We start from the raw sequence: 22,291 nt of genomic DNA on the forward strand, positions 1-22,291 counted from the left end.
CTTGTATGTATAAAATTGATTTATGTTTTTTATATACATTTTAAAGACAAATGTCCTGTTAACAGATCCTTCTGAAAGATTCAGTACAATGAACTTTCCGTATTCAAAAGTGTGAAGGGAGAGAGCTTCTTCTTAATCTGAGAACTTCCAGCTACAGCTGAAGGTAGGCAGAGGGTGCTTGCAGCTTTCTGTCTATTTTTAGTTCCCCAACTTAGAAAAGGCAGTTTCAGGGGGGCTTTCTTGGTCTGATCATTCTTATCCTCTCCCATGGCTAAACAGATTAAGGAATATGTCTTCTGCATTCCCACGGAATAAGTAGCACTCTTATTATGCTGTAGGAAAAAGAGAAGCATTATAAGAATCAGTCACCCAAAATGGGTCAAAACTTTGAAGATAACAAAAGGTTACTGTGCAGACAGTTTTCCAAGGCAGACTACAGCAAGCTTTCTATGCTGATGACATACTAACTGAACACAAGGCTCTTCAGCATGTTGTGATGTGGATTTTGCCCATGTAGACTCAAGAGTATCCTGTGCAAAGCATAAAGGGACTTGTGAATGTTTTCTATGGGTTGTGTTAGCATTTACTGGCTTCTAGTGTAATTATACAATATATACACTAACCTCTCTACAAAGCTTAACTATGTAGTTCTTGCACAAATCTGTGAAGGAGTCTTTTTGCTGTATTTGGACAAGTTCCATGTTGATTGTAACTATGACAAGAGCTGCTGTAGGACAGTCTTCTGGGATACCTGAAAGGCACAACCTTATTTGTCTTGCCTTAGCTGTGCCCTGAAGCAATTCTAATATAGTCTGTAACAGTTGGGAATGGCAGGTGTGTAACTCCTTATTGAAAATAAGGAAAGTCAACTTTTTAAACAAAACAAGAAAACTGAACAGCAGTAAAAGCACCTTAATCCCAACAATACTTCAGTGCCTAAGCTTGCCAGGGAATGTTAGAAGCTTGAAGCAGTGACTTAGCTGAACTACAGGTTCTCTCACACTGCAAATAAGTTTTAAGCTGTTTAGAGCTTAACATTTTTTAATCTTGTGATAATTTTTCCTTAGCTTAAAGCTTTTACAGCAACTTAGCAACTGACTAGACAGTTAAAGTCAACCAAAATGAAAAATACATACAGTATATATATACACATACATACAGTGATTTAATACAAAAGTCACAGATTGCTTATGTTGACAGTGCATAGAAAACAAGCATGTATTATTTGATGTTCTATTTATATTTCATTGATTTATCCAGTGCTGAACAGGGTAATATTTTTATCCTCTGCTACAACTCTGAGGAAAATAAAATACGCCCTGGAATTTATAATGCAATTAATCCAAGTAGCTCCACCACAAAAAAAACCAGCAACCAACCAATAAAAAACCACAAGGAACAACCACCATCCCATCATTCTTACGCACAGGCTGTACTTTAGCTTGCTAAGTAATGATGTTTAAAACTGAACACATGCCTGAATGCTTTATATATTCACCAGTGAAATAGTGTATCTGACTACATGAAAGTAAACATTAATCAGGGACTGAAGCCAGGAAAGTGAAAAAACTCTCACAGATCCAATCTGCAAAAATTATTTGCCTCATTACATACCATGGATGCCGTTGTATCCTGGCAACTGATAACCTCCATCTCAAGGGGCTGCTCTCCCACGCTTTTGAGTTTTTCCAGCACCTCATTCACTCCAAGCCACTTGCAATCCACGCCACCAACAGAAACAATGTAGTCGCCTTCTTTTAGACCCATTTTCTGGAATTACAAAGACATACAAACTGTTTTTAACATCATACAGTATCTGCTGTAGAACCAGTGGCTAGCCTGACACATGGAACAAAAGTGTATAGATAACGTAGACACATACAACTTTTCCAAGCACACAAATTACCCATTTGAGTTACCATTGACAAACGTAATTTTGGCTTTATGTCCTCCTTGTTTTTCTCCTTAGGTAAATGAAGCCTGTTTTTTGCTACTTAATCATCCCCCATGAGATATTTTCTGCAGTTTTTATTTTGGTTTCTTCAGGGGTTTTTTTGTACTTCTGTGGTTGCTTCTGTCTTTCCTATAGCAAAACTGTGCTCATCACTGTGTACTGTTTTGTTCCTTTGTTCTCCCCCAAAAGTTTGTATGAGAAGCCAGTCATAGGTTCCTTGCCCTCTTTTTCCTTGGACACATGCCACCTTGCCTTCCCTTCCTGATCTTCATCCTTACTGTTCTTGCTACTTTCTAAAGCCTTTATCTCTTTTGACTTCCTGAATTAGATGGGGAATAACATTTGCTTTTATTATTTGGGACTTTTTATCTATTAAGTGTGAACAGAGAAAGAAGTCAACTCTAGTTTAATGTGATGTCAGGGATACAGTTACTTCACCTTCTAAGGTGTACATAGCACTGAAAATGTGTTCAGATTATATTAATTTACTATACTGATGTATAGTAGAATTTAATAAATACTCCATACACTAGTATGAAGAATATGACAAAGTTACATTTAAAAGATGTCAATGCTAAAGTCTGGAGATAAATTGTTAATATTGCACCAATGTACTTACTGCTGCAGAGCTAACTGGATCAAGGCAATAAATTTGTACTGGTGAGCCTCCTTTAAGACTGAATCCCAGCTCTTCTGCTTCATGGTGGATGCGAATGGTACGTGGGGCCGTCCATCTCTGCTTGGCTGAGAATACTGTCAGTGGGCCCTGGAGGTAACACAGCAGCAGGCACATGGTTATAGTTTACTATCATGTGTGAGTATAAATTACTATTTTTTTAAGTTATAATGCTTTAAGCTCTTGTTCTTTAAGTTTTGCTCAGGTTAACTTCCAGCTGCTTCCATTGAAACAGACAGTGAGATTTATCCCAGAAGTTTAAGGTGTCCCCTGAAGTACTAGGCCCTACTTCATGACTGTTCAGGTGATACTTCAAAGAGTGGGATGACAGCACTGCCAAGTTGTTATGAGATCTCTGTTAAGGTGTGCAGAATCTTTTGGCTGCAGCAGGCTCTGTATTACTTATTATAAGGTCCTATATTACTTCATTTTGGAGGACAACATTTAATGAAACGTTGCATATTTTGATCCTAACTACAACCCCCAATTTCCTTCCAACACCAACACACATGAAGCTACCTGACAGGCTGGCTTGGAAGCACACAACCTTACACATTCTGCATGCCCATCTGCAAGTACTACTGGTTTCTCCCCACTTTTAAATTGTATACAATTATCCACTGAAACTTCATGGGATTTTTATGAAGGTTACCAAGAGTGGATCCTCTGCAAAACCACATACAAATGGCACTTTTATTCTTTGCTAGTCTCAAGTTGAGTTACAGCTCTGAAGCTAGGAGTGATGTCTTCACTAACTTCTCAAAAAAACCCAGTTTCTACAGGATCATCTTTTCAGGCTAAAATGCTTCTGTCTTTTCCCTCACATTACAGTGAGGTTATACTTGCTAGCAAAATGACAGAGGTTGGTCAGCATTAGCATGTTACATACCAGCCTGTGGAAGAAGTCTCTCACTTTCACCTTGGAAAACTGAGGAGTGATTGTCTCTATTTTATGCTCTGTTTTAGCTAAAACAAAAAGAAAACAAATAATTTTCTCTCAGGTATTAGTTACAAGACACACATTTATTTTGCTTGCATTCAAGCTAGACAGAAATTTCTCATAAATTCTTACCAGGCTGTAAAAACACTAATTTTTGTGGGAAGGTGTAAGACAAATAATTTACAAACAGAATACGCTGTTCTCCTCTTTATTTTTCTTTAAGAAATATTTTAAACCAGTGCTCATTCTTTCCTACTGCTTCCAAAGAGGAAAGAGTTGGATGAGCTGGTTTAAGGTGGAAGAACCAATAGCAGTCAAATTGACTTAACAACTTAGACAAGTCTAAGAGTTGTGCTACAAGAAACAATTATTATTTTTCCCCTATATGTTTTTAGCTTTAAAAGTTTCCCCATTTTTTCTGGCTCACAAGGTAAGTCACCAAAAAAAGCTGAATTCTAAATAACTACAATTGTTATCTATCCAGAAAATTATGTAGCCAGAGACAGAAACACTGTTAAGCAGATGAAACAAAAATAATTTTTCTGTGATTGAGGAAAGATGTAAAGAATCTGAACTCAAATGTACAGTATAGAACTTGTACGTTAAGCATTGATCATATTACATATGTATACATACATATAAAATAACAATGTATCCCCATGAAAGGGTGTAAACATATGGTTAGATACCCTTCACTTCTAGTTGTGTACACTTACGAAGGATATCTGGAGCCTGGATTAGACTGAGAAAGTCATCTTCTGTCTCCTGCTGGGCATATTTGAGAAGCGAGCGCTTATGTGCAGCTGTCAGAACCTCCTGAAGAACATCAATGTTTCGAAGCTTTTTGCACAGACCACAGACTCTTAGAGCTTCTTCATGGTAAACAATGGCTTGGCGTAAATGTGATTTCCCTGAAAAGAATGAGAAATTGTTGCTTGTCATCCACAGACAAGAAAGGCAAGGTAATTTTCACATTGTATCTAGTAGCTGTGCGAAACTGGCAGTTACCTAATTGTTTTCTCTGAACTTTGTCCTTTAAAACGGTGAGAACCATCAGTCCTTCAGGCATGTGGTCGTACAGCTGGGACAAGGCTTTCTCCTGCTCATCTTCGTCATCACCAGACTGCACTATAATAATCAATATAGAGCATTAACCATTACACATCTATTGGTGCCCTGTTCCTTTAGGTGTATTGTTGTAGTTTTTACTCTCTTCTCTCCAAATGCAGTGAAATATTTTTATACGTATATTAAAGTGAATTACAAGTTTTTAGGACTTTTATCAGTTTTGCAAGTAATACTTATGTGCCACATTGACATATACTGAACAATTTAGTAGGACATAATGGATATAATATTCCTTTTGTTTCCACAAAAGTTAAGTTTATTGAACCTTCACATTCTTCTGCAAGGGACAAAAAAGCACAGCCTCATATCTGAACAGAAAAATGGCCACAAATCAACATATATCGGAACTGCAAAGTTCCTGGCTCCTAGTCTTATTTGTAGACCAAATTATAACTTATTGTGTTTATTATTGTTATTTATATGAATATATAAAAAATGTACAATTCTTACATTCATGGTCACAGAGAATGGTGGCAATGAAGTAATGTGCCAGAGCTTTGTAATGGTCTGACTTAATTTGTGCCAGTTTAGACCAGGAATAGGGGATATTCTCTTTCACTGGTTCCTGATTCATTGCAGTGTTAACCAGCATGTAAACCTCTCCCACCTAAAATAAAGCACAGAATTGAAGTATTAAAAGTATTTAACATTAGTTATTAAGAACTGAAATAAGGAAGATAATTTCATGTGCATCACACCAGAGGGGGAAAAATGGTTAGAAAGGGTTGGAAATAACTTTTCAGAGAATTTGAAATTCCATCTCCCATTCTTCTCTTACAAGCAAAAGCAAGTCAATTTTGTACAGGAACAGATGGACTAAGTTAGCCAATCTATATGGCTTCACAGTTCAACAAAATCACTGTATCATAAATGTTTTTTAATTTATGGATACATTTCATTGGGTTAATGGATCTGAGAAAAAGGGTGAAGCGTATTATTCAGTAGGTTTGTGCTTCACTTCTTAAACTAGCCTTAAGCTTGCATTGTCTAGTTAAAACTGGGTTACTATCCTTTATGCAAAGGAAACAGCTTTTCAGGCAGTGAATGCTGCTTTAATGGATCAAACAACTCCAACTGACCGAATCCAAAAATATCATTTTACCTTGGCAACTTCTTGTGTCATTTTCACCAGTGTAAAAAACTCATTGCGTATTCCAGGAAGACCAATCTGCTCAAAAACACACTCCTGAGCTTGTGCCAGCATCATTTTTACTAGTACATTCAGCATAGCTGGGCTCATATCATAACTTGGTGTATGAGTAAAGGTCTCCTTTAAGTAGGTTAGGACTCCTGAAATTGAAAAATGGTTTTGTCAGCATTACAAGGAGAGAAACAAGTGAACTTAATTCTAGCATGTACCATAGTAATTAATAGTTTTGCTTTGCATTCCCATCCAACATCTCCAGGGACAGTTCTCAAAATCAGTTCACAGAAGCAACAGAAGCTGTAAGTTTTAAGGGCAATGCCTTCAGATTTGCTTATTATCTTGACTATAAAGCTGTGCTAAACTAAATGTGACTTGTATATTGGAGTGTTAGGCTAGGGCACAGGACAAGAAAAAGGAATCCATGCAACTATAATGGGGGTGACAGCAGAGCCTTTGGGTGGAAGGAAGAAAACAAACATGTAAACTCAATTATTAATCTCCTTTTCAGATGCTGCTAAGTGCATTGTGTGTCCCAAGTAAAGCTCAGTTCCTTCCCTGTAAGTAAACTAGAACAATATGTTTAATAGGGGAAAACCAGATTCTGCTCTATACATTTGGCTCTAACAACATATTGTTTCTATCATTCATCACATTAAAAACAAACACTAACTGTAGTGCAAATATTAAGTAACAGTTTCATGGATGGAAGCATAACCTTCAGCACGCACGTCATCCAACTGGTTTAGTGAGTTCTACTGGTCTCCTAATTGCCGATAATACTACAAAACCGGAATGATAAGACCTCTGCTTTTTCAGTGTCCCAGCTTCTGTAATCTTAATTCTTGCCACTACATTTAGTTCTGGCCATGTTGTGCTATATTTTCCTACTACCAGTTTCTGAGGTTTTTCAGTTTCTGTGTATCTCTGCCTTTTTGCACCAAAAAAAAACACAACCCAAACTTGCCCAGTACACCCCAAGTACTGCTGGAGTGTCCTACTGAGAGTACAGGGGGCAAAAAATAATTTATAAACACATTTCTGCTTATGCTGTGAGCATCTGCACATAGAGCTTTGTTGAGGATAAACTCTGTGCAATGGTTTCCATTAAGCAAAGAGAAGCAGTTAATACCTGCTCTGCATCATGTCTCTACCAACATAATGAAGTGTTACGGAGCTGTGCACAGGTACAATGAAATGCCTCCTGACCTCATTGCTTTGGGGCCCTGCAAAGGTGCTGTGCTAGCAAATGATGCATTTCAGATGGTGAATTCTGCTCTGCAAATATGTTTAAGTGAAAAGCAGTGATTGTTTTGTTTGCAAAATGGAAGGAGCAGCAGCAGCAAAATGGATAAATTTCTCAGGTATTGAAATTTATTTTAGATTAGATACAAAAGTTTTTTTAGTAAATGCATGAAGAACTACTTTTTTTTATAGTGGTGTACTCAAAAGAAAGGGTTTATTGTCAATCAAATGGTGTGTTCCACAATTTGTAGCTGATAATGCTACCAATACAGTGGAAACCAACAGCCACAGATTGTTAGTGCAGAAATAAATCTTACAACCTATGTAATTAATTCAGAGAGACTTAGATAGGCTGGAGAGTTGGGCGGGGAGAAACATGATGAAATTCAACAAGGGGAAGCGTAGAGTTTTGCATTTGGGGAAGAACAACACCATGTCCCAGTACAGGTTGGGGGCTGACCTGCTGGAGAGTAGTGTAGGTGAAAGAGACCTGGGGGTCCTGGTAGACAGGAGGATGACCATGAGCCAGCAATGTGCCCTTGTGGCCAAGAAGGCCAATGGCATCCTGGGGTGCATTAGAAAGGGTGTGGTTAGTAGGTCAAGAGAGGTTCTCCTCCCCCTCTATTCTGCATTGGTGAGGCCACATCTGGAGTATTGTGTCCAGTTCTGGGCCCCTCAGTTCAAAAAGGACAGGGAACTGCTCGAAAGAGTCCAGCGCAGAGCTACGAAGATGATTAAGGGAGTGGAACATCTCCCTTATGAGGAAAGGCTGAGGGAGCTGGGTCTCTTTAGCTTGGAGAAAAGGAGACTGAGGGGTGACCTCATCAATGTTTACAAATATGTAAGGGGTGAGTGTCAGGGGGATGGAGTTAGGCTTTTCTCAGTGATGACCAGTGATAGGACAAGGGGTAATGGGTGTAAATTGGAGCATAGGAGGTTCAAGGTGAATATCCGAAAAAATTTTTTTACTGTAAGAGTGACAGAGCACTGGAACAGGCTGCCCAAGGAGGTTGTGGAGTCTCCTTCACTGGAGACATTCAAAGCCCACCTGGATGCGTTCCTGTGTGATGTACTCTAGGTGACCCTGCTCTGGCAGGGGGGTTGGACTAGATGATCTTTCGAGGTCCCTTCCAGCCCCTAAGATTGTATGATTCTATGAATTAATATGTACTGTATCTTTAAAAGCATTACGTGTGGCAAAGATTAAGAAAAAATTATTAAAATCTACTGGGAAAAAAAAACCAAAACAAAAGCTTCTATAACATGTTAGTTCAAGGGATATGATACTGTTTATTAGACATTGTATTCTTCCTCACTTGGGACAGAGCTTGAGTATTTTGAGCCTGTTTGCCTTTGGATTTATGGAAAATACTTAGTCAAGTTCTAATGAATTTCAAATTTCGCCAGAGACCGTACAGAAAACTAAGTTTTAAGGCTTTTATCAACCCTTTACATTTTCTTGTACAGATTTTACACTAATGTAGTATCACTGAGGTAAAAGCAGCTGTGTTGGTGAAACAAAGATTGAACAATGAAGGAGTTAAGTTAGGGCTATTACTTGGACCTTTGAACTGCAGTTTGTTGATCATTAACCACAGTATTCACTATTTTTATCTGCATGTTCAGACTACAGGTTCCCGGTTTTGAATTACAGCCTCATCTCATCAGTAGGCTTCTTGAAATAACCTATTCCTTCTTTTGTGTTATGAAGTCAGTGAGCATGGCAGAAATCTGCAGGGTGTCAGGATGAGATTAGGATCATTTGCATAAAGACCTTTCCAATATTTTTAAATTTGTACCTGCAGCTCTCTGGAAGGCATCAACAGCATTTTCAAGTCCAGTCTGGGTCTGTCGATTGCACCTTGTTCCAATCTGGGTGTAGAGGGCTCCAATGTTGAATAAAATACTAGCTTTTTCAAGCAACAGGTTTTGCTGACATACTGGGACACCTGTGAAGGAATCATACCTTGGGAAATAAATATTAGAAGAAGTGTTAAAGCAGAGTCCATTGAAACAATAGATAATTTCATTCTATTTTCCAAAAATAGTAGTGGAATTCATAATAATTGTTCTGCTTCACTGAAAAAGAAGGTGAGTAGAAATTCCATTATGTACTGTGAGGATGATCTAGATGCTGCAAGCCAGATAAGAACTTAATTTGAGGCTTAGTTTTCAGCAGGTTTTATAACATATATGCATATGCATAGAACAATATGCATAAGCATATTGTATCTAACACAAGTGCCCACCACAGAGGCTGAGTGAATACCAGGGAACCGTCCATATGTGCTGCCATGTTCTTGTACAAGCTCTATAGCTTGTGTTTTAAAGTTTCTATTTGAAGTTGTATAGAAATCTAACTGTTCCTCTTGGCTGCATGGTAGTCATCACAAAATTACCAATTCTGCATTCAGAGTAAAACTTTGCTCATAGATGTAGAAAACACTCCACTATAATAAATTAAGTTGCTCCTCCTCTCGTCAGGCCAAAATGACAAATTAAAGAAGGGAAACTGAGGTCTGACCCATTTCCCATCTGCTTCATGCACCAAGGTTCAGAGTCCAGGAAACATCTGCAGTTATCCAAAACAAAGATTATTTTCTGGCTTTTTTTCCCTGTGCCAACCAGTAGCCCAAATCATAATCTAGCCAATGGCTTCACTCTAAGCATGAAAATGGTGTAAGATGCTCAGGTTTGCTCTTAATGCTAAAAAAAACCAACAACTTGACAACACAGAGCAGGGAGGGTGAGACACAGTGATATGCTTCCAAGTAGCCAGAAGACAATTACTGATTAACAGTGTTCTGAAAAAAAACACACCACAAGACAAAAGACAAACATGAACTACACACTTACCATGTAAATAAAATTCCCATGTGCCTGGTGGGTGGGAAAAATCTGTTTTCTACATAACCAAGCTGAAGGAAATAGCTTATCAACATCTCAATGCCAGCTTCATCTCGGCTGGGAGTGCGGCAGGCCTTAAAGGACAATGGATTGAAATCAAGTTTATTCTGTTGAGTTACGGGGTAAATACTGAAACACCAAGGATAAGGCTCTGCTTCCTTTGGACTTCTGCACCTCTTAGAAATGTGTGGAATCTGAGAACAGTAAGCTTAAGGCCATGTGGATGCATGCCAAAGAAGAGTTTTTCAGTTGCACATAAATAGCAGGTAGCCTTTAAGGAAGCAAAAGGGATCTGTTTGGCAAGTCTCAGAGTTAATGAAATAAAGATTGCAGGGATTTTATGAAAGCTACAAAGGAAGTTTATGCTTCTAGTAAATACAATAGTTAGAAATAACCACCATTCTACTACAGTATTTTGCCAGATTAATTCACTTCAACACTCTTCCTGCTAAATTTAAAATACTTCAAAGTGGAACAAGTAGGCAAGACAAATATTAGATTTACAAAGTTGTGTCAGTAACTCAATCACTTTACATAACTTTGTCCTTTTTTTTGCTTGTTCTTTACTCAGATTGTCAAGCTCTTGGACAATGGGGATCCATGTTCTATAGCTCAGAAATGGAATTCCAGAAGAATATGGTAAGTTATTTGTAATAATGGCATATTCTGATTCCACACAACTGTTGCTATGTACAACTGTAGATTAAAAGACCTCATGGTATGCCATACTTGAACTTACTTGTCTCAGATCCATGAGATCTGCTATTTCATCTTCATACTCAGAACCGTCTTCACTATAATGTTCCAGAATAAAGTCCTTAAAAAAAAGTTTTAAAATGTGAATATCTCAAGTTAAGCTAAGCTATTGGTTTTTTTCTGCAGTTGCAAACAGTAATAAATTTATTCAGTTCTGATTTGCATGGTGTCTGCCCCCTTCCAGTTAACAGTACAATGAGACTACAAAAAGACATTAAAACTAATAATTTGATTTGGTATCTGAGACAAAAATTTCAGTCTGATGTAAAGGAGCCAAACACCTATTACATCGACTCCATTGGGTTTTAAAACAACACGACTTAGTGGTTTTGAAGGGGACAAATGAACCCTGTTAACTAAAATAACAAGGGAATCAAGTGACCATAAGAACTTGTTAAGAGAAGGAGACTGCCAAATTCTTGTCAGCTATATTAGAGCAATTCCACTTAAATTAACAAAGCTGCAGTGGCATAAAGTGGTAAGATAACTGACTGTGGAGATTAACCTAGGGAAGCAAAAGCGGAGACAAATGCTACAGTGATACAAGATGGTTTACCATGAGATAAAATCTAAATTGCAGAATACACAGTAGTCCAAAAAGTACAGAAGGTGGCTCAAACAGCCAAAGTACATTAGCCAACAAACAAGCGGTGTTAGTGCTGCAACCCTGCTTCCCAACTGAGCTAGTTTTGTTAGTCCAAGTTGGAGTATCACTGCATTGTGCCAAGTAAAACCTTCAGTACTGCTTCCTTTCACACTTACAGAAGTAATCAATAGTCTTATTGGAACCAAAAACTGTAGAAGGAATTTTTACTCCCTTTGCTTTAACTCTCCCATCTCCAAAGTGAGATTTCTTATAACATCTTCTGACTCCTTGTCCTAGTTAGATACGAGCAACAATCCAAATAATAGATGGTTAATTTTAACATGTTGTGATCTCAGTTTTAGGGCAAATAAAATATAAAATTATTTTGTACATAAATTACTTCTTTAAACAAATCTGAAATCAGTTATTTCTGTTAAGTATTTGAAATTTGTCTCTAAAATTTACCTTCAGGGGGAGTGTAAAGTCTACTTCTTTGGTTTCCTTCAGGCCAAGAGGTACCAAGGGAATGGCAAAAGTCTCTCTATGGAAAAAAAAAAAAAAATCAGAAATATTTGTTTTCTGTGTGTCTGTTCATAAGATAATTACTTGTGTTTCATGAAAGTTTGTATGCTGATGGGTGTTAAGGTAAAAGGTACATAGTTGGTAACAGTTTCTTCTTGACCAAGAAATTCTGCTTAATGTGCTGTGACCTCTCAAGAAGAGAGTGAAGAAAGCTACTTGTCTGCACTTTTTTTTTTTATTTGACCCTATTTTTCCTTTAAGGAATGAAAAGAAGACTCCAAGACTGGCCTACTGCTATATAGCTGAACCTATATACCTGCACAAGTTGTATGGACAGAAAACAACTCCACAGCTGCTAGATCTGCCACAGTAAGAGCTATGATCATTATCAGTAGTTAACATCAGTATTTTACATATTACCAATGGTTTCATATGTAGAATGTATGCATGTCTAACACAGGGAAAAGCAGAGCCAAAGTACATCAACTTTAACAACTCCTACTAAGAGAAGGAAGTCTGAGTACTACTTAGTTTCCAGGTGTCTGTTCATAAGATAATTACTTGTGTTTCATGAAAGTTTGTATGCTGATGGGTGTTAAGGTAAAAGGTACATAGTTGGTAACAGTTTCTTCTTGACCAAGAAATTCTGCTTAATGTGCTGTGACCTCTCAAGAAGAGAGTGAAGAAAGCTACTTGTCTGCACTTTTTTTTTTTATTTGACCCTATTTTTCCTTTAAGGAATGAAAAGAAGACTCCAAGACTGGCCTACTGCTATATAGCTGAACCTATATACCTGCACAAGTTGTATGGACAGAAAACAACTCCACAGCTGCTAGATCTGCCACAGTAAGAGCTATGATCATTATCAGTAGTTAACATCAGTATTTTACATATTACCAATGGTTTCATATGTAGAATGTATGCATGTCTAACACAGGGAAAAGCAGAGCCAAAGTACATCAACTTTAACAACTCCTACTAAGAGAAGGAAGTCTGAGTACTACTTAGTTTCCAGACAATGCTAGGTGTTAACCTCTAAAATGTCAAAGGAGAATAAGGATGAGAAGTGTGACTAAAAGATCAGAACTGCTTCCAGATACACAGTTTGTCGAGTAGGTTTAACAGATCACTGTCAGGCAAAGTTTGTCTGATATTTTCCTTTTTCCTGAGAACAACTGATTGATTGTCCAGATCATTGTTTAGTGTTCCATTACCAACTACAAAACCCACAGATGTGTTTTGTTTATGATCTTACCAGCAAAGTCCTACGGGTGAGAATTCCATCTCAGGAGGGTGGGAGTAGGAATACAGTTTCTTCAGCAGAGTCTTTAAAGTGGTTGGCAAAACCCAGGAAGTAGCTCAGCTAGCTTGAAAATTACTTCCAGGATACAGAGCCAAGAGACCACTGCAGGTAGTGCAAATGGTCTGATTTCTGATGAGGCTTTTAGAAGGAATCACAATGCTTTTACAACAGATTATATCAAGACCTTTTCCCCAAAAGGAAGTGAGAAAATCTCAATTGATATGATGAATTCTAGTACCACCCACAGACCTTGTAGACACCAGCATTTGTCATTCAAGGGAACTGAATTTCTCTGGTGCCACACCCATGGCGTCAGCATCATGGGGGCACTGAACAATTAGGGAGGTGATCCTGGATTTCCAGAATGAAGCAGAAATAGCATCATGCTTCTCAATCCAACTGAGATGTGTGCAAGTGCTGGGAAGGCCAAGCCTTCAGACAGTGTAACACAATACAGTGTAACCCAGCAACGTGGGTGTGGCCTCAAGTTAGGGACTATATCAACAGTAGATTCAGAGAGCAACTATTATTAGCAATGTGTTATTAAAGGCTAGAGAGCAATTACAGAGGGAATGAATACTTTTAGATGATGGAAGATAAAAGGCCTTTAGTGCTTAGAATGAAGAGAATCATAAAGGTAAAACAACATTCCAAACAGACTGGGGAAGTGGGATTAGAAGAGAATAAAAACCAAGGCTTCTGCCTGCCTTGGGGCCTGACCTACTCCTCACCCTTCATTGAGAATCCAAATATTTCAAATATTCTTTAGCTAGAAGAAGGAATGAATAGTACTCTGGAGTCTTGCTCTTATTTCCACAGTCAGATCTTTCATACTGCTCTCTGTTCTTACATGCCTCTATGAAGACCAGGTAAAATCCTGAACAAAAAATGTTTCTGCATTAAAAAGCTGTCAAAGTTTGCCAAGGTATGGAGGGCAGGAACTTTAGCACTAATTTCTTTTTGAGAAAAATGAAATTTAGATATTTTATATCAGGTCAGCATTCAGTGCAAGATTCCCCCCTACATTAAGAATTCTTTTTAGTCCATCTGGATATTAACACCTAACTAAGAACAGTGTTAACACGACCCAAAATTAGACTCCTATCATATGAAGCACTTGAATTTGTCTCTTGAGCTGCTAATGTTAATCACAGAGTAAGTATTTTTAGCAGTGAGACATTTAACTGATAGAGAAATCATTGCAGTATTCAGGCAATGAATACCCTTTAGATTTGATGTTTTATCTTTGAGGAATCCATTGCATTTTGAAGTTTTGTGTGCTCTTTAAAGTTGGAAAAGTATCTTAGAAAAAATACAAGCTCATCTACTAAAAATTTCTGTTTTAATGAGCTAATTTATGCATTTCTGTCACTGACCTGCATACCATAAAGATTACCTCGAGTCTGCTCTAAGGTCCAAATCAGTGGTGTACTTCTATTCTCCAGCTAAAGAGAGAACTGTTACATGCCCTGCATTTGAGAACAGGTATCACTGGGTTTGCTCACTCCAGATTGCACTGAACCAATTAGCCATTCTAGTACTGGAAGTGCTGCTGGGTGCTGTGTTTCTCCCCATAGAGCCCCAAGAGCTTTCTGTTCTCGCAATACCCTCCTCCACAAAGGAACTCCATATCTAAGGATTAGTGGTACATACCTTTCCCAAGTGAAACACAAATATGCAGACTAACCCTTAGTCAACAAATCTACCATCAAGTATGTTCTTTTCCTATCAAGCTCCCTATTATTTCACATAGTTATCTAGCATTCATGTTCACCTAGAAACAATTTTGTTTCCAAGGGTAAGCAGAAGATCTGTTAATAATTCAGTAACGTAGCTTTATACTTACTCTGTATTTTGATAAACTTCTACTGAGATATTAAGTCCTTCCAATTCCTCCTTTAAGATCTGCAGGTCCGAGTTTACGAAACTCAGTTCCAGTAGTACCTGCTCTCGTACTTTGTTGTTGGTGGTTGCTCTGCAGAAAGAAAGAGGCATGTATTTTTATTTACTTTTTTATTGCTGAGGAAAAGATTTTGTACATAAGCTTGGCTGACCCCTTTGCTGGCATTCTCAGCATTTTTAGGATATTTTTGTTGATTGCCATAAAGAGATGATAGAAGACCTCGTGTTTCAGAATTTATTAGGTTCTTCTGTCCAGGGAGAGCCTAGGATAGTGGTTTGCTATGTGCTCATTTTTTTTCACGTGATTAAGGATCAGGCTTATTTTCAGATATGTTAATCAACAAAACTAAAGCATCTTAAACAGAGTAACTGCTGATCTTTTCCTAGAAGAAGTTAGGAGAGTGGAGGTGTGGTGAGTTGGGATATTTTTACAAAAGACACTTCCTCACTTTATAAATTGAATAATGATCTGTTGAGTAACACTCTTGCTACAAGGATGTATTAAAACAAATACACAGGTAGAAAGATATTCTTTTTAATACAATTTTCTCTGTAATTTTATTTTGTCAGATGTAAATAAGATCTTTTTTGTTTGCTTATTTCCTTTGCAATGTATATGTTTACATGGCAGCATTTTGAACTGCTAGCGCAGCAGATGTTAGTGTCCAGCCCCCTCCTTCCAAATGTTTCTGTGTGATTTCTTATTTGTGTATTCCAGGATATTATATCACTATTTCTAACCTGATTCTCCAAATAGTATTACTGTTTTCAAGAGACTTAAACTGTTACCTATAATCACAGATTTGAGTTAAAGACAAAAGGCCTTGATTGATATCCAGGCTTAAGATATTGTACCCTTGTATTAAGAGAGTCCAAATCATTAGACAATAACAAATTTAGACAATAACAAATTTAAAATGAGTTTGCAGCATTTTGCAGGTTTTTTTTTTACCTTTATTTTAGGATAAAATTCACATTCATACATATTTATGAAGAACCCTGTCATACATCTAGGCTCACTTGGAACAATCCTCCAGTTTTGTGGAGCATCTTGGTGAAGAACTAGTTTTTCCAAGGCTAAAATTCTAACCTTCATATTATATAAGTGTTATCTGTGAATTTTCTATGCTTTACTTCACTGAATACCTGAGATTGGGTAATTTAAACAGTATTAACATATGCTTCCTGTATAAGCCAAGCTGGACACAAATATAGGGTGGAGTGGATCTTCCTTGATATAGGCAGCTCTGATGCTAGCAGCAATTGAATTATGGTGCTATTAAGGCTTCACATTTGGTCTAGTTTGCCATCCTACACAAGAGTATCTGTTTCAGAAACCCCGATGTTCCATCCTGGTGAACTTCTTTAATACAGCTATATTGCTCTTAACATCCATGCCAGTTTACAGTTCATTTTACTACCTTTTCATGTTTTTGCACTGTAGGCATACTTTCTAATGACAAACAGCAAAACACAGCAACAGGGGCAATGTGATATCCTTGAGATCCTTTTAAGTCTACTACTCTGAATTCAGTTTTCACTCAGAACTTGCAGAACAAAAGACAACAAAAAGGAGAAGGGTGACTTTCAGAAGTTCTAAAACCAAAAATCTTTGCACTATAGGGATTATTTGTTTTGAGCACAGCATTTACTCTCAGCCAAAAGTAAAGAAACCTGCACTGCCAGTTTTTTCTCATGTGCTGCTGTAAGAGGCTGCTTGTGGACAGCAATTGGTTGGTTTCTTTTAGGATGTGATGAAATGCAAATGGTATCAGAAAACATAAAGCTTGTTTATTTATGTTTTCTTAGGAGAATGTAAATATATCTAGTCATGTGAATTCTCTAGTGGTCAGGTTACTTTAAAAAATGCTTCCTTCAAAGAACTAGCCATTTTTAATAGTCTAACAGGTGTAAATTAATTTTATATTTCCAATAACTTAAAAATAAGTCTGGTCCTCTACTTTTCAAATAGGCTTAAGTTCCCACCCTTGTCAATAGCAGCTTCAGTATTTCAGAAGTTAATATTGGTATCAGGAGCTGAATTTCAGGACATCTTTAGGTTGAATGTCAGAGCAACCAGCGTTCACATTAGAAATTACTCATCTCCATAGCCTTTCCAAAACACTCCTGAGTTGCCATGCAGGAACATCTATTGAATGAACAGTATCCTGTTTCCAAAGCAGATAAAAGAATTTTACTCCTTAAGTCAATTACCAGAAAACAAACCAAAATTAAGTCAGTCACTAAAACTACATAAGCTTTGGACCTACCAGCTCTCTTGCCAAGAGCTGAGAGGCAAAGGGCAACCCATCAATTAATGGCAAGTTTAAGAACACAGAATTTATGCAAGCATTTTCGCTTATCTAAGGGAAATATACTGACTAGATTTTTGTTCTTGGAGACACATTGTTACTCCAGTCGCAGAAAAACAGGGAACATAGATTATTGCAGATGAGTATTGAGGAAATTTTTAGATAGGTGGCTTGTTGGAAAACTACATGATTGTTTGATAAGCAGTCAATCACAGGATGTAATACCCTGAAGACAGAATCAACATAAAGCCTTTCCTATAAGACAGTCACATAAACTGTGTCTTTAAAAAAAAGGTGGACAAAATATAAGAGATAAAGGGAAAAGCCTCTTCCAGTTACCTCAAATTTAACAAGAATTTGGTGGCAACTGTAACCCAGCTCAAATTAGATGAGTGCTACCCTGCTACTCCTCTATCTCTGCTACATGGAATGCTACATTCTGCTACATGGAATAAGTAAGGCAACTGATGGTCCTCTGCACTGTGGAGCACAGACCTTAAAGGGTCTTGGAAAAAGCAGCACCATAATAAAAATACCTTTATTTGATTTAAGGTGTAAAAAGGACTCATTACAATATTCAGCAAGGTTCACTTGCCATTATCACTAGCAACAAAGCTGATCAGAGAGAAATGTGAGATAGTCTAACATTCAGATCATTTGCTACAACACAACAGCTCTGAAAATGCACTTTGTGGCAGGGAATGACTCCACAGAGCTACAGCATTAAAAAAAACTTCAGGGATATTCACAAAGCATCCAGCAGTCGTTTATGCAGCATGTTAGGGGAGCAGTTAGGCAGACTAGGAAAGAGCAACAGCTAAGACACTTTTTAAAAAGAAAAAAAGACCAACAACAAACAAGCAGCAAAAAAAACCCCAACTTGTTGTTTAGGCAAGAGAACCAGGAGTCATGAGACATACCTTAAAAGATTTTCAGCACCAGCTCTCATTCTTACTGCTCTTAAGATCTGTTGGTTTAGGACAGCTCTTTGATTTTGCAGTTTGCTTCGACCAGTCTCAGCAAGAGGATTACATCCCTAGAATTAAGGAAAAAAGCTTTTTTTGTTGGTATTGGAAGAGACTGAAAAGGGAGTAACTGAACTTGAATGGCATGGGTTCTTTATGAATACAAATTAACTACATTGACATTAATGATGAATAACTGACAGTGTTTATTTTCTCAAACTTTGTCATTAAAAATCAATAGAGACATGATGACCAAAGTATTTGACACTAAAATCCAGCCAGAAAGTGTTGGTTTTAAAGCTCATGTGCATGTGTGAGCATCCATTACACAAGAAGGAGGCTCAGAGCTGATACACATCTTCCCTAAAGTACTCCAGCCACTAAATTGTGTGTGCACTATTCTGGACCTCTCCCTCTTATTTGGTTTTGACTAGAAAAATTAAATTTTGGCATAAGAGCATTTAAAAGTCTCTCAGCATGCTCTAATTATGAGCGGTCAGGCAATGACATACCAGCACAACAAAAGCAAGTATTTAAATAGAACGTGAAGATTTAGTCATCTGCTTGAATTTCAGTTATTTGGGTTGGCAAGTGAAAGCAAAATGTCTTGACAGTAGAGAAATGAGCTGATCAATCTAGATTATGCTAGATCAACTGAGAAAGCATTTTAAATGTCTACTTTGAAGAGCTTGCAATGAACAGGTAAAATGACATGAAGCTTGTGCAAACATCTTCAAAAGCACCATTTGCCAGATAACTTGGAAAAAAAAGCCCAGAAAACATGCCACCTTCAATTACTCCTACTGCAGAAATGTTTCTGCATTGAAATACCAATTATAGCAGAGGCCCAAAGCTTGGGTGTGCAGTATACACTCTCTTCATTGAGAAAGCACTGACAACAAGCACAACATGCACATGTAGCAAATTCATTCATTCACTCAGATTAAAAGTAGTCCTTTAGCAAATATTTTATGCTCCTTTACACACAGAGACATAAGCAAGGCACAAGGTGCAAGATGGTCTTATATCCACAAACTACCTTCTGCTCCTAGCCAATTTTTTGATGGGCTGCCACTGTTTTTCCTATTTTGCTTTTTCCTCACTTTGTGTTGTATAATCTTTCTCTTCTACTGGTATTCAGTCTTCTTTCCTTCTATCCATGCCATTTCTCTTTTGAACCTTGCCAATTATTTTCTCTTGCTTTTTTGCATTCAGTTTGAATATGTGATTCTCATCTTGGGCCTGTCATATATCTATATCCCTGTACAGGTCTGTGATGCTTCCTTCCACCTTCTTTCTCAACTACTTAGCCCAAGCATCCTACCTAAATGTGTACTTGTCTTGCCCTTGTCTTTATTTCTCTATAAAGCTGCAGCTTCTTTCCGGAATTCCCTGCCCTTTCCATGTGCTAAACAAGTTTAATTACATAATTCAAATGCTTTTTTACAGCTCTACTTCTGAGAAATCTTTCAGGAAGGTCAACTGCCTGATTCCCAAGCCTATGAAGCTCAGTAGAAGTGGTGTGTTTATTTCAGTAGACCTTTGATCAAGCTCCAGCCCAGAAACCAAACAGGCTCCCATTGAATAATGAGTGCAAAACTGCAATAAGCTTAAACTCTGTGCAAAGAGAAAAAGTGGCAGATATTTCCCTGCATTTCAGGACCAGGCACTATCTCTGTATGAAGCTTTAATGTAAAAACAGCCCTGAGGCCTAAGAGGGCAAGGCACTGCAGAGTGAGGTATCATATCACCTCCAGCATGCCTGGAAGTGCTGCACTTTTGTCTTGGTGATGAAAGGCTTCTTGTGGATAGAGGAGTCTGTTTGCAGGATAAGCTCACCTGTTGCAAGCACATACCTCCCATTTATTCTCAAGGCCTATAAGGAACTTGTGTTTTACCTTTTGGAAAAAGCTGCATTTTACATCTCTCACACAGGGGATGGGGACACTCAGCTGATTTGTGTTCATTTGCAGGCTTAAATTCTTTACTGTAACCAGGTTGCCAGAAAACAGATGGATAGAAGTCTGCATAAAGGACAGTGAAAATAACGAGTTGCTACAAAATAACGTGAAAAATACACAATCTGGGGAATATTCCCCCTTGTGTAAAGCACACATTCTGTGTACTAAGAAGTTATTTAGCAGACAGGTCCAAGAAAATGCTTAATTTTGTTTTACTTCTCCCAGACAACATTTGTACTTGGTTTACATTCAGACAAGCCCAAGAATGTTAATGTTCAGTTCATTAAAATATCTGGCAGCCGAACTTCTCAGTGGTTTCCACACCTACTGTTTAATTTCTTGTCAACAGGATACTAGATGCTTCATTTAATTACTGTTTATTTCTTTGCTGAGCCAAGACAACTTGGAAAGTGAACTGGATTTTACCCTGGCTTATATACTTTCAGTAAATTATTAGAATTGAACAGCAGCAAAATAACATTTATTGCTAAGGAAGTTGCAAAAATTACCAACAATGGAGTATGATTTAAGCTTTCATTCAATTAAAGCATTTTTTGGGTGGAAAAAAAAGACAAGGCAAGTAAATTGAGTAACTGCTCTTTTAGACAATTCAAATAGTAAAGACAGGTATCAGTTTTAGAGCCTTTTTTCCCCTCAGAGCATAGCTGCACTTCATAAAGAAGTGCTTAAGGTGCTTAAACATTATTATTCTTAGCTTCTGAACCAAGAAAAGCCTTTTAAAACCTAAAATTCAGTTAGCTAGTGAATTTATTTCTCCCTGTTCAGTTGAATAGCATTGTTGAACTGCAGAATCAGGAAGCTACAGTGTTTTTAATATATCATCATCAGAGGCAAGACCTGCACAAGAGTTAGAGATTCTTGCCATGTGTTATTTATTTACCTAGTCAGGGAACATCGTGAAAGAAAGAGACACTGATATTAGATGAATAAAGATGCACCTTGTGCTGGTGGCTGCCTGTGCAGGGCCTGCATGTTTGATAGCAATCCTGACTAATTAATGGGGTGTTCTGACAGATTCCAATGGGATTGCTGCTCATCTCTTGTTTTAACTAATGCCTGAGCTTAAGTGGCAAGATATCCCACTGGGTTTTATTTTTAAGTTTATAAACATTATCCCACACACACTTATTTGGCAAACAGTTGTATCATGAATGCCTGTGGGATCTCAGTGTGACGCTGTCTCTGTCAGACCAGGCAGAGCCAACTGAGCAGCAGGAGCTCAAGCAGAGCTAGGAAAGTGTCTGACTGTTTCAGGACTCACCTTGGATTTTAGGGAGATTTTATTCTACAGATTACCAGGGGGCAGAGAAGGTAGCTAGGCAAGCCTGTAGTCAGGTACTCTAGGTTAACTATGGATGGACAGCATCTTGCCTCTGTACAAGGCACCAATACTTACCTCCCATCGGAAGGAGCCTTAAAATCCCCCAGTCTGAGGGATATAGATAGTATCCTTATGGTTTTCCAAGTTTAGGCTCTAGGCCTTGACAAATTACCTACCAAAGAGGGAAGATCACTGTCAAAAGTATGGGTCTCAAATAAAGAAGCAGTTGTATTTAATTCGGATGCCAATAAGTTCTTTCTTCAAGACAGAAGTATTTTTTAATATCAGAAATCCAGTTGTGATGGACATAAAAATTATGACTGTTTGCCAGACAATGAGTAATCACAGTAAGCATTTGCAATTAACATAAATATGATTGATGAAGTAGTGCTTTGAACTTTAAAGATGAGCCACACACTGTCTGAAGGTGACACAGAGTTGAAACTGGGTGTGCCTTCTTACTTAAAATAAAACATTCCTTTCCAGCCAGTGCAACCTGTGCTGCTTGTCAATCCCAGTAGCATACACAAATGGCCATATCCTCCAGATATTTAAAAGTGTGTGTAATTTAACTTAAGACACATAACTTCTTTGGCTACAATAACAATTGTAGTAAACAGTATGATTCACACCAATATTTCTAGATCT

The 22,291-nt window shown here is 37.8% G+C and overlaps 1 protein-coding gene across 1 annotated transcript; it reads right to left on the reverse strand.

Moving 5' to 3' along the window:
- Positions 1-80: 80 nt before the first annotated feature.
- On the reverse strand, positions 81-20,307 carry RHPN2 (rhophilin, Rho GTPase binding protein 2). The gene is made up of 15 exons (XM_010006223.1): positions 20,239-20,307; positions 18,296-18,411; positions 15,008-15,136; positions 11,802-11,877; positions 10,734-10,811; positions 9,944-10,068; positions 8,887-9,053; positions 5,801-5,988; positions 5,149-5,305; positions 4,579-4,698; positions 4,287-4,481; positions 3,520-3,596; positions 2,574-2,720; positions 1,615-1,770; positions 81-332 (listed from the first exon to the last, which is right to left on the reverse strand). Exons 1-15 carry the CDS (start codon positions 20,305-20,307, stop codon positions 81-83), a joined length of 2,052 nt encoding a protein of 683 aa, XP_010004525.1.
- Between the last annotated feature and the right edge of the window lie 1,984 nt (positions 20,308-22,291).

Source organism: Chaetura pelagica, unplaced genomic scaffold (genome assembly GCF_000747805.2).
Source record: "Chaetura pelagica isolate M959 unplaced genomic scaffold, ChaPel_1.0 scaffold139, whole genome shotgun sequence".
Classification (NCBI taxonomy): Eukaryota; Metazoa; Chordata; class Aves; order Apodiformes; family Apodidae; genus Chaetura; species Chaetura pelagica.

Coding starts and splice junctions, on each gene's coding strand:
- RHPN2 (XM_010006223.1), bottom strand. CDS start 20,307: ATGAACACAAATCAGCTGAGTGTCCCCATCCCCTGTGTGAGAGATGTA. Junction 4,482..4,578: donor AGTTCAGAGAAAACAATTAG/GTAACTGCCAGT, acceptor CATTCTTTTCAG/GGAAATCACATTTACGCCAA. Junction 1,771..2,573: donor ATCCAGTTAGCTCTGCAGCA/GTAAGTACATTG, acceptor TTGTAATTCCAG/AAAATGGGTCTAAAAGAAGG.